The following is a 12,919-nucleotide window of genomic DNA, read 5'->3' as shown; positions in this document are numbered from 1 at the left end:
AGATATTGAAAAAACAGAGAGTGTTCAGATAAGACCAATAGGCTAAGAGCACAATTAGCTTTTAAGGAATATTTTTCTATCTGCCTTCTTTCAAGGAACGGAAAAGTTAAGCAAATTCAATTACAAACAAACATGAGAAAAGAAGTGTACTACGAAATCGAGGCAGGTAGTAGGTAGTCTCTAGGACAGCGCGTATCCCATTCAGAATGGGAAAAGTGCCCCAAACAACACAATTGCTTTAACGCTTAATAAGAAAATTAGCAAACCAATAATTTTCCTGCTACAATTCAAGCAACTCATTCATTTAGAGGCATGGAGACTCTATCAGGAAGTAAGTGACTACTTGATTATATAGATAGTCCAATGGGAAAACCTTACCGGTCACTTCTGGACTTTCACATCTACTTATTCATAAATTCCCAATATCTACTCCAATTACCTGGCTGCTTAACTCATGTTGACAATGCAGCTACCAATTCTAAAGTCTTTATCAATTTAGCTTTAGTACTGAGCGTGAAGAAACAACTGAACTCAGAAAATGCCATACATGTACTGCAAATTCAGTAATATCTTCAACTCAAATTTTCTCGTGTGAGATTACAACAGAATAATTCAACATATAAACAGCCAGTTCAAGTAACTGCCTAATTACCCCCTCAGTAGGAGTATCAGAATACACAGAAAAAATGACATAAAATCTTACCTTTAAATAAAACTATTTTACCTGTGAAGAAACACAAAGCAAGACATTACAGACAAGCTTCAGGTTTACCTTCAATAACAAGGCAAAGAAGGGAAAACAAACTAAATAGCACAGAAGAAAACTCTGACTCTCATATTTTTTCAGCCACATTCAGCTTGGACAGAGAAATATCATCATTAGGAAAAGGTTATGTTAAATGTCAATGGCAGTCAATGTAGTAAAATGTAGTTATGTTATGCTGTTCAGAGTTGAGAAGACTGCGTGTTTTATCCTGTGCCCAAACTGCATATAGCAGGACCTTCGCAGTGCTGGAGAACCTTTGTAGTCAGTGCTATTGTTCAGATGAACAAGGCAAAATAATATGAGTTCTGCTGTTAAGAGAAATCCTTTGAACTGAGCAGAACCAGATGTTGACACTCATTCTTGGTAACCCCTCCCATGGCAAAGCAGTTGGAACTAAATGATCTTTAAGGTCCCTTCCAACACTAACCTCTCTATGATTCTGTAATTCTTAGCATAAGCTGACTGAGCATGAAACATCTCATTGTCACTCAGAGCATCACAGTCCTTACTTCCACTTCATGAAACTGCTGGATCAAGAGCACTAGGAGTGGTACCATACATAACCTGAAGCAGTATGAAAGATAGTTGCCTGTCACCCCCGAGTCCCTCACCCACGCCCCTTCGGTACTACAGTAAACTGAGTTTACTGTAGTCTGACCTTTTATTATATTGCTTTACATTTCAACACAGATGCTGAGAAGTACTTTCAGTCTGTGGCAGATGGACCTTTTAAACCCTTTTTAAAATGACAGAGGCTAATACCAAATGTTTTCTTTTTCGTTGTTGTTGTTTTGAGTGGATTACTCTTCAAATGAATACTCTTCCACCTTAAATAATGAGCTACTTCAAGTATCAATAAACTTTTTTTAGCTTTTCATGAACCAGTTTTCCTTCCTTCAACGCCATGGTTCACATTACATCTGGAGCCAGCCATCTGTTGACAGAAACAAGTTCTGCACACAGCAAGCCATTCTAAGCATTTTCCATCCTTCTCCCCCTCTCTGCTAAGTCAACATCCTCGCCTTGAGTTCGAAGGCGGACGTGAGTATATTACCACCATAAATATTGCCATGGTTTTCCCTTGTAAGAACATACAGCTTGTACTATTTCAATGATAATCAAGTTGGAAAGGCACTACTAGACAAACTCACAAATCCAGTTGTCATGTTAAGTAGATTAAGAAAAAGCAAGGAAACGACAATGGAATCTGTACCAACAGTCTCATGCTGGGTGCATCTTGATACTTCAAAAGGATTGTTACAGCTCCCAGTCAGCAAGAAATCTGGAAGCACAAAATCAAGCCCATCTCTACTGCTACTGATAAGTCTTCAATTAAGAGATTCCAGAACCTTTAGAGCACTGAAGAATCATGGCAGGTGTAAGGCTGTTCAGAATATTCTTACACATAAGAAGCGTATTTATGAAAAGAATCAGTGCCTAACAATTATTTAAATGAAGATTTTTAACCAGTTTTTCTCCTAGTGCAAAAAGCTCCTGTGTTCCTCTCCAAACACAACTTTACGCATAGACTACCAGTGTCAATATGCACTTTAAGATCTATTCTGCTAAACAATCCAAAGTGGTCAGAGTTTACATGGAAGAAGGCTGTTTTCTAGAAACTTTTCTAGAAAAAGAGAAACGTAAAGTAAATTCTCTAAATAGTTTGTGATTCCTGGTTTTCATTTGGAAGGTTAAATCTAAGGAAGATCAACTATTCTGTCTACGCAGAAGTTATTGTCTTGAAATTCTCATTTGCCTCCCTTCACTGAAATACTTTAAAGGAATAAAAGCAGAACAGTCTGAACAGCTGATCTTCTTCTGGGCATTTCACAAGCCAGCAGCTCTAATATTCTAAAGGACCTGAAAGTCACCTTAGATAGCTGATCCTTCACACCATTTTCCTGCTGTTTATACATGATGGTTACAGAGCATCACACAGAACAGTAGTATACTTGTACTACCCTACAAAGATCCTGAGCACAGCTGAAGCAGAAAGGCCAGTTTCACACACTTCAAGGGCTTTTTTTTCTTTGTTCAGATCTTAATATTAGGTGATTAAATTATTCAGGGGAAAACAGACATGCTACAAGACACAAGTGTATGTCTTCTACAGTTTTGCCATTTAGAAAGGTAAAAATAGATGTTTATAAAAACATCTTAACCCACCTTTGAAGATTATGAAGCAATCAATTATTTCAATAGGCATTTATTTTTATTTTTTTGTAATAGAAGTTATACTATCCTGCACTAAACCCAGAAATTTAGTTTGCATAACATATAACATGTATAACATGTATTGGAAGTCCTCAGTATCTTGTGTCTACTACTAAAGTGAGTTAAACGAGTACAGCAAGCTCAGAGCAGGAAGAAGACAAGAAGAAATCTACTTTGTAATTCAAATGTCCAGTGAGTCAAAAAAGAGAAAAAGAAACCAAAACAATAACAACAAAACACCACAGTCAATCTTGTTACAGGCTCCACTGGACTTGCTTTGTTCTTTATATCTATGACATATTTCAGGATAAAATCCAACCATGCACTCTTGAAGGTTGCTTTACTTACCTAGACTCCAGGTGGTGATCTACTATATTTTACAAGAAAAAGTAATTGTGCATGTGCACACACACAGGCACAGTGTGTCTGTACTTGTACATGAAGAACTATTGTCTGGAACAGGGAATTATTCCTAATTCAATGTGAAATAAAGTCAATGTGTGTGAAATAAGAATGGGCTCTGTCACTCAAGGAAAAAAGCAACTTGTTTCTGCTTGAGCTTAGTCCTCCACGTGAGGCATTTAAGAAAATAAAGGTGATCACTATTAGGAAGGCACTGTGTAACAGCATGCAGCGCATTCTGCATTTGCTTTAAGATCCAGAATGAGTAATTCTCTATAATTAAGAAAACTGTAGCATAACAGAGCTGGTAATGCCTCCGGCAACATTCATCACAGTTTTCAATAAAAGATTAAGTTTTTTAATACAAATTATACTTGCACAGAGGAATACAGATCCATGATCACCCACTCTTTTGGCAGTATAACCTACTCTTTGTTCTTCATAATGGAAAAATAAAACTGTTTCTACCCATTTTAATTCACATGACAGAAATTAAATACAGGTTACATTACATGTATCAAAAAGTAGGCATTTCTCAAATAAGTAAGGAAGAGGGGCTGGAAAAGTGATATCAGCAGAGAATGGGGACTCAATTTACTGTCAGATTGTTGTTACAGATATTTTCCATCTTGCTTTGTATGTACATTGTATGTACTAAGCCAAATCACAGAGGGAAGCTTTTCCTTTGCTCCACTTCTGAAGACCAACTAGGCAATGAGCTGGACTTGATGGCTGAGAAGAGCTTCCATGCTGCCCTTTATAGTAGTGCAGCCTCCTTGAAGAAACTGTCAAAATGCTATTGCCTATTGAGAAAAAGTTAAAGACTTTTCATTTCTAGTTGTTTTAAATGTTGAAAAACCAAGCCAACAACTAAACAAACAAACAGAAAAACTAACAACAACAACCCAAACAAACCAGCACCTGCTCTCTACTTTTAAACAGTTCTATACATTTGAAAACTCACACTGTTCCCACATGATGTAAATTCTTGGCTAAAATTATGTTGAAGATAATATTACAGAATTTAAAATACGACCTGGACTTGACTTACTACAGTATTGGTATTTCAGAAAGAATGATTTATTTTTCTTGAAATTTAACATTACTTTAAGCATAAGTGGAATCTACAATTTTAAATTTAAACTTTAAAAACAAACAGAAGGAGAATTCCAGATCATGAGGAAGCAATTGAAGTTTGGCTTCAAAGATACTGACCAGTTAAGACCTTCCACTATGGCTGAATGATGTCACGTCTTATGTTATAAGCATTAAGTGACAGGGTTTTACTTGGATTTTTGGATCCTCCACATATGAACACAAAAAATAAATCTTTTCCTAATAGCTTTTATTTATTCTAGCTCCAAACAGCACACCTTTCTTTCTCAATACAGCTCACCCAGCAAGGATTTAAGTCCTTAAAGTATTATTCCATATTTGCGTGCAGATAAACTACATGAGACAAGCTGATGTACAGGGAATCAAAGGATGCAAAAGGGATAACAGTGAACACTGCTGGGCAATATCTTGAACATGCTCATCTGCTTCTGAAAGAGGCCCAAACATGATGTGCGCAGGTCAGGTACGAGGCTGCATTTTTTCCAGACCTTGCATGCCTGGGTATTAAAAATCAAACTCCCAGATTTATGACTAGTAGTACCATAAATCAATGAAAGAAAACATACAAAGTATTTAAAACCAGTTGTGTCAGACAGTTATAAGCAGCAGAACAGTAAGACAAAGCTGCTGCCCATAAAATTGAAGATGTTGATTGTTGCAGCAGAGCCAGTACTTCACAGAGTTGAAGAGCCACCCAAGGCCACAAATCTTGAAAACAGCAAAATGATTTCAACCATTTGTGAAAAATATTTTTAATAAAAACAATGTAAATAATAACTATGGAAATCCATTTTCCATCTTTAAAAAGTAGATCTGCATCTTCAGAGGAAAGGCAGCTTTAGATTTCTTCTAGACCATGGTCCTATTCAATTGGCTGAATAAGATCTATTCTGGGCTCCATTTTGTTCAGCCCAACAAGTGTCTAGTAATAATCTTTTCTTAAAGTAGGCATTAAAAAAAACAACACAACCCATTCAAAATACACAGAATTCAGGGAAACACTTGAGACATACAAGTTAAGATTTTCCCCAAGCAAAATGGTCATTCAGAAGTTTCTACCCCTTCTGCTGGGGGCAATGACAGCTCTGAGACCTCAAAATATTCCTTGCACCACTAAGTCCTCTGCCAGTAGGTGACAGTTTATGGAGAAGAACCATTCCCAGATCATTTAGTGAAAGCAAAATGTATCCAATTGACCAAATATGTTACATTTGGAAAGCAGAGGAAGGGCCAGTTTTCCTGCACAGCTCTGCAAGACTGTTGGATTTAAAATAAATAAATACATAAATAAAATGAGTTCAACTCCAAAAGTTGAAGTAAGGACTGGCGCAAAAAGAAAGCTGAAAAGAAGTCATGACTCTTAAGAAAACAAATGCTAAAATGCAAGTAATAATCCAACAATTTAGCTATTATTTATAGAATTAACTTGGAAATAAGAAGCAGGGGGTGAGAGATTGGATGAGAGAAAGCAATGAACACAGAAACAAAGTTTCAAACCGTATTTTTTCTAAACTGTGAAGGGGAAAAAAAAGGCATGTGCACTGGTCAAAATTACATACTACGGCTTAGGCTGGAAGGGACCTCAAAGATGATCTACTTTCATGCCCCCCTGATGTGGGCAGCATTACCACCCACTAGATGGGAGATGCCCAGAGCCCCATCTGACCTGGCCAAGGGTGGGGAATCCACAGTTTCTCATGAAGTCTGTGCCAGTGCCTCATTACTCTCTGAGTAAAGAACCTAAACTTCTCCTCTTTTAGTTTAAAGCCATTTCCTTTTGTCCTACCATTATTAGGCCATGTAAAAAGTCAGTCCTCTTTATAGGCTCTCCTCAAGTGTTGGAAAATCACAATGAATTCTCCCCAGAGCCTTCCCTAAGAGAAACAAGTTCAGTTCCTGTCAACCCATAGCAGAGAATCATAGATTCATAGCATCCCCAAGGTAGAAAAATACCTACAAGATCACCCACTCCAATCGTCCACCCATCTCCAATAGTTCTCATTAAACCATGTCCCTCAACAGCTCCAGGGTCAGTGACTCCACCACCTCCCCAGGCAGCCCATTCCAGCACCCAACCACTCTCATGGAGAAGTATTATTTCTTAATGCCCACCCTGAATCTCCCCTGGTGCAACTTGAGGACATTCCCTCTAGTCCTAGAAGTTACTAACTGCAGCAATGACTTCAAAGGACAAAAGATATTAGCCTAGATTGCTTAGGAAAGACATATGATACAATAAACTCTCGTGGAACACCCAGAGCAACAGTGCCCAGTGCCTGACTATCACTGTAAGTTGGTCTTGGGGAGTATCAGCAGCAGAGCTGTCCTCATGCAACAGCATGAGGTGGTACCAAACAAGAAAGGGGTTTTTCATGCAAACAATGCAAAGGATTAAGGACTACAAAATCCATCTGCTTTATTAGACTGGTTGGTACTTGCAGCGCATTGTCTCAAAGTCCTGAAAATATCTGTTCCTGCCAATTGCATATCCATTACTTCAGGCTGTAGGGATCCTAAGTCTAACCACACAAATCAATGAGCTTTTTTTGCAAGGACAAGACAGACGTACATGGGATGCAAAGCAGTAGTGCACAGCGCAGTTACAGACTGGGACAGGCATAACCTCTGGTGGAAACAGAGAAACACACCAAGCACAGAAGAAGCATCTTGGCACATCAAGCTCAACTAAGTTCTGGTATTAATCAATAAACATGAGTTGGGGTTAAAAGTTTGAATTAAAGCTATTTTTTAATAATAATAAAAATAAGATTTATTGACTTTAATTTTGAAAGTTATTTTGGAGATTGCGCTTGAGGGTTTGCTCGCACATTAGACTTAAACAGCAACTTAAGTCTAAAAGCCACTGTCAGAGCAGGCATCCTTCCCACAGCACAGTTTCACAGTTCAGCTCAGCCAACAGTGAATAGAAGGTATCTGATCATGAAGAAGAATAATGCTGTGCTGTGGTGTTATGTTATACACATCTGACCTTCGATGAATCTGCTGCTTAGGACCCCCTCCAGCTTGACATGGCTCCTCTATGTTTGATTTCCATGATTTGTGGATGCCCCGTCCTTGGAGGTGTTCAAGACCAGGTTGGACGGGGCCCTGGGCAACCTGATCTAGTAAATGTGTATGTTTGGTGGCCCTGCCAGGCAGGGAGGTTGGAACTACATGATCCTCGAGGTCCCTTCCAACCCAGATCATACTGTGATTTAAAAGGGGCTATATGTCTTTGTATGTTTCACACACTTTTGCACATAAACGCGATGAAACATCTAAATTTCACTGTCAAGTCTTAATACTTAAATACTGCGTGAAAAGACTATGATACTTTTGAAAATGAATGGAAAAAATGGAGATGCTCATTTTCTTCAACCTCTACCATTACTTCTGGTTTCTGTTGAAAAGAAAAGTTCTTACTCACAGTACTTTCAGTTTCAGTTTAGATAGGAAGTGCAAAAGAATGGGTTCTGTCTGAGAAAATCATCAGGGCAGCAACTGAGACTCTGGAGAAAGGGAAACAACAAGAGCCAGAAGTTGCTGGAGGACAACCATCCAGGAAAAGGTGACTTCCATCTATGGCCTACTTGAACATTACATAAGCCTTAATTATACCACCAGGGCTAGCACTATGTTTAAAGCCAGCACCCCCCCTCAAATATCACTTTCTCCCACAGTAGTTTAAAATACAAGAATGGAAACAAGAACTTAAACTGGCTCCATGAAGTGATTTGTAATGTTTATACAGGAAATCACTAGTAAAAACAGTCTTGGAGAGTATTTGTTGTTCTCTGGAAAAAGAAGACCAAATGGAAACCATAGCCAAAAATAAAAGCTGAGATGCTCTGACCGTGCTTTGGAAGGCTGTGCAATATTCATGCGTGCTTAAGAAAAATCCTTATCTCCTGGTTAGTGAAAGCTTCCCTGGGACCCTGCACAGATGAGCATTTCCACTTAGAAAAATAAAAAGCAAATAATACATAATAATCAAAGTTTCCAGTCTTCTCTTTTTAAAACAGACACTAAACCGGAAATGGACAGTTGTAGAGGAAAGCGGGTTCCCGTTTTATCTCAGTTCATCTGGTTGCAGAAAAGGAAAAACAAACAAATGAAAAAGATACAACATGAAAACCTCATCTGCCGTTATTCCAGCACAGCAGCACAGCCACCTGACACAGACATGGCCATTTCTGCATGCAGGCAGCTCTCACGAGGATGCCAGCCTGGCCGCGCACCCCTTCTCGCCATCCCTGTTTATGACAAAACACATCTGAACGAGGCAGGGGGGGAGCTCAGAATATCACGTGAAGCAGCACCAATCGGGTACAGGAGATGCTGTGTCAAGCAGGGTGTTCTTGGAGAACCATTTACCAACGCATGCTAGAAAAAGCCTGGATGGACTCATAATCTTTTGATAAGGGATACAGCAAAGCAGACTGTTTCCATTTAACATAACAAATGGAGAACTGGCGTGCTTTTACACAAAGGTCATCCTCAAACACTCATAGAAGAGGCTTCCCTTCTGATATACGAGGTATTTAAATACTCTTGAGATTATCCGTGCATTTCCCTTGCATACCTTTCTGAGATTTAGTAGTTGCTCCTTAAAATACACACATTTTTCTCCAGAATTTCACATGAATCCTCTAAATTCACCCCAGTTCCAATGTAAGACAAACAAGACAAACCAAAATGAAGCAGTTATTTACAAGGTTATGCCTAAGAATAGAAACAAACAAAAGCCACACCGACCCTGCTGCTCAACTTTGTTTATCCTGTGCTGGTGCTCTGAAATCACTGCACTCACCATTCCCCTCTACTAGGCATTTCCTTCACATTAAATCACATTCAACATTCAGTGAATCATTCCTCCTTCCCGTAGCAGAGGTATGTCCCTAGTTTCATGCCACCAGGAAGATCTTGAGGACAGGGATCAAGTCATCTGCCACCGGTAATAGTAGAAACATCACGCTGACAATATTATTTCCTCTAAAGAAACTTTGTGTTCATCCTACGGCTTCTTCCTGTGCAAGACTGAAAACAATTATCTTCTTCAATACGATTTCAGTTTGCTGCTTCTCTGAGAAATAAAACTTCCACCATCCTAAACATTTTCTTCTTATCCAGAGCAGTTTCCAGTTCTGTGTAGATAGCTACACAAAGCAGCTCTCCCGACACCCAAACCAGATATTTATGTCAGTCCCTGATCTGCTAGGGATGAAACAATATTCCAGCATTTCCTCTCTGTGACATGGAGATGGAGAGCATCCTATAGTTAGGACGCATTTTAACGTAGAATTCCATGCAAGAGTATGATTAGCATTGAGTTTCTTTCAGGTTGCCAAGGTAGAGATGGTGTATGTGTTAAATTGCATTGTTTCTAAACAGGTGTTGGCCACACAGGTTCACTATGACAACCGCCCATGCTGTGGACTACAGCAGCATCTATGTGGTAGGATCCCTTTGTTCCACTGCTCTCTGGAGGATGGCAACCAGCATCTGCCTTCTTGTAGCCATACTGGCAACAACACACTTTCCGACATCATGGAGATCTCTAAATATACCCCTTTTTAAAATGGAATATGGTGTTTGAAAATAAATACCAGACCATCTCAAGCATCAGGAAGAGGGATTTACCAAGAAAATTATTAATTCCACAGAGCAGGAATTACATCTTCTTCCTCTTTCCTTTTACAAGCTGTGCTGGTATTCTCCAGGCTGGCATTTTAGGGATAATAATAGAGCCAAGGATTTGTTTTCAGAACTGGAGCACTACAGTCCTGGCAGCAGACACTGCTCACACCTTTTGTGCGCTGCCATGTTTTTTATCTTTTCCTCCCCTCACACACCAACGGAACCAAAGGAATCCAACAGCACGGAAACAGCTTTCTAAAGACATACGATACCCACCCAGTATCTGCAATAAACACCAATAACCCCCCAGAACTCCACGCAGCAGAACTTTGTGAAGACAGGCCAACGCAGGAGGACATCAGTATTTCCATGCTACGAGAAATTAGCGATTTACAGCCGCGGTTAAGAGGCCAAACGAGCCCTTCGCACAACCCATAAAGAGCCCTGCAGTATGACTGTTCTGTTTCCTGCAGGAAATGAGATGCTTGTACGAGATACCCCTGTGGTTTTTCGTACTGTAAATGTATCAGCTGGTACAAAGCCTCTGGAGAGGGCCATTAACTAATGCTTAGAAAGAGCAGCGCAGCAACAGACCGCACGTAGCACCTCGGAGACGAAAAGCGGGGATCGTAGCCGAAGACAGAGATTGAGGGCCGGCATCCTGCGGCCAAGACTGTGCGAGGAACAGACCCGACCACGTCCCCCGGAGCCCTCACCCCGCCCGAGGAGGCTGCGCCCACCGCCCCCCTTCCCCACCCGCAGCCGGGGCGGCCCACCCTCAGGCGCACGTCCCACCGTGGCCATCTTTCCCCCCTTTTCTCGCCCGGCCGCCGGGGAGGAGTCGCCCGCCCCGGCAGGACCGCAACCCGGCGGGGGAGGAGAGGGAGAGGGGAGGAGGAGGAGGGCGACAGGGGGTGGAGACCGCCCGGGGCAGGGCCGGGGGCGGCCGGAGGGGCGCGGGGAGACAAAGGGGGGCGGCGGCAGCCCCGCCGGACACCTGCCCGCCAGCCCCGCACGTACCCAGTAGCAGCAGGCGGTGCGTCTGCTTGTACTCCCGCTTCTGCTCCTTGAGCGCCCTGTCGATGCTCTTGCTGACTTTCCTCGCCTCCTTCTCCGCCTCCCGCTCCTCCAGGCGCAGCTTCTCCCAGGGTCTCTGCAGGGCCGCCGGCGGGTGCTGCGTCTGCTGCTGCCTCGCCGCCTTTCCCCCTCCGGGGCCGCCGGCCTTGGGCAGCGCCGGCCGCTCGGGGGCCGCCCCGTTGCCGCCGCCGTTCTGCAGCAGCAGCGGCGGCCCGTCCGCTTCGCCGCCGCCGGGCTTGCCGCCGGGCCGGAGCAGCGCGCCCTCGCCCAGAGGCTGCGGCTGCGGGGCGGCGTGCGGCTCGGTCGGCGGCTCGGGCTCCGAGGCGGCGCCGGCGCTGGACGAGATGGAGCCGCCGCCGCCGGCGTCGCCGAAGAGCCGCGGGCGCAGGCTGTAGCAGAGCCCCATGGCTCGGTGCCCCTGCCGGGGACGCGCTGCGGCTCAGCGGGGCTATAGCCTGGGCGCTTCCCGCCGGCCCTACGCGCCGGGGCGGCGGCGGCGACGGGGGGCGCGGGCGGGCGGGGAGGGGGCGCCGCGGAGCCCCTCAGGGCCCCGCCGGGCCATCTTGCATTTTCCTCCCCGGGGGGCTCCTCCGCGCCGATCACCTGACGCCGAGCTGCCACCGCCGGGTCCACCTTACCGTAAATACCCCAGCGCCAGCCCACCGCGCAGCGCCGGGCGCCGGCGGGGAGGGGCGGGGGCACCCCGCCCGCGCACACTCACGCCGACACGCTTACACACTCACGCCGGCACACGCAGAGCGGGCTGAGAATCGCTCGCCCCCTGCGCAGGCGGGCGGAGAGGTAAGCGGGGAGGTGGCCGTCGCCTACCGCAGGCCGCTGCCCTCATCCCGGGCCGCCTTTCCGCTGCGACACCCCGAGCCCCTCCGGGAGAAGCCCTGGAGCTGTGCCCTGAAGGCGGCCGAGGGCCGGGGCCCGAGCCCCTGACAGCCAGCCGGCTCTTTGGTCCCGCCCGGCCCAGGCCCCGCACAGACGTGCTGCCCTGCCCGCAGTTGAAACACAATTGTCAGCCCGTGTACACAGTTCCCTACACACGCACGCCTGTCTCTGCCACCCGCACGCTGACTAACAGTGTCGTGGGAGGAAGAGTTTGGATGTGGTGTCTCGGGGAAATAATAGGCGATGACTGGGTAGCGCTTGGCTTTTGCAGCAGTAGTACTCCAAAGGCACATAGGGAAGGCTGTGCCAGGCTGTGTAAAGGTAGTAGCGGCCCTCACGACAACAAGTGGACAGATCCTGATTGCCCTGTCCGCTGCATGGCACCTGTGCTACCCCTGTCACAATAGGCCTCAGTTTGGTCTCCTTATTTTACCCCGTGATCAACATCAGATGCCACAATTACAAAGGAAGAAGTGGAGGGAGGTGCAACCTCCACACTTCTTCACAATGAGCAAATGAGAGCAAACTGGCGATAGTTTTCAGTACCTGGATGTGGGAAAAAGAATTTCATTCCTGGCAGGCTTGCTCCTGTCAAGGAACCTAACGAATGTCTTATAAAACATGTATTTTGCAAACAGTGAGTTACGCATTAACATTCACCCCCCCAAAAACCCCAAACACCATACATTAACATAAAATAAAGACAAGACATGATGTAGACGTTGTTCTTGTCTACTCTTCCAAATTCTGACCAGCTATTTGCATAGATAGATGCCTTAGAATCTTAGAACTGTAGAATCAGAGAATGAC

General features: G+C 44.1%; 1 protein-coding gene across 2 annotated transcripts in view; it reads right to left on the bottom strand.

Moving 5' to 3' along the window:
* The window catches only part of GNAL (G protein subunit alpha L), a 170,723-nt gene extending 158,584 nt beyond the window's left edge, over positions 1 to 12,139 (bottom strand). The window contains exon 1 of one of the 2 annotated variants that reach the window (XM_015855233.3): positions 11,156 to 12,139. In XM_015855233.3, the coding sequence (XP_015710719.1) occupies positions 11,156 to 11,618 (463 nt within the window). In that variant the 5' untranslated portion in view covers positions 11,619 to 12,139. The remainder of the gene's footprint in view (positions 1 to 11,155) is intronic. The other variant, XM_085537515.1, reaches the window with a different exon arrangement.
* Positions 12,140 to 12,919: the final 780 nt, after the last annotated feature.

Source organism: Coturnix japonica, chromosome 2, assembly GCF_054131305.1.
Source record: "Coturnix japonica strain WE chromosome 2, WE-NBRP24, whole genome shotgun sequence".
Lineage (NCBI taxonomy): Eukaryota > Metazoa > Chordata > Aves > Galliformes > Phasianidae > Coturnix > Coturnix japonica.
The sequence above is the reverse complement of the archived record's forward strand: the minus strand, read 5'-3'. Positions and strand labels throughout refer to the sequence as shown.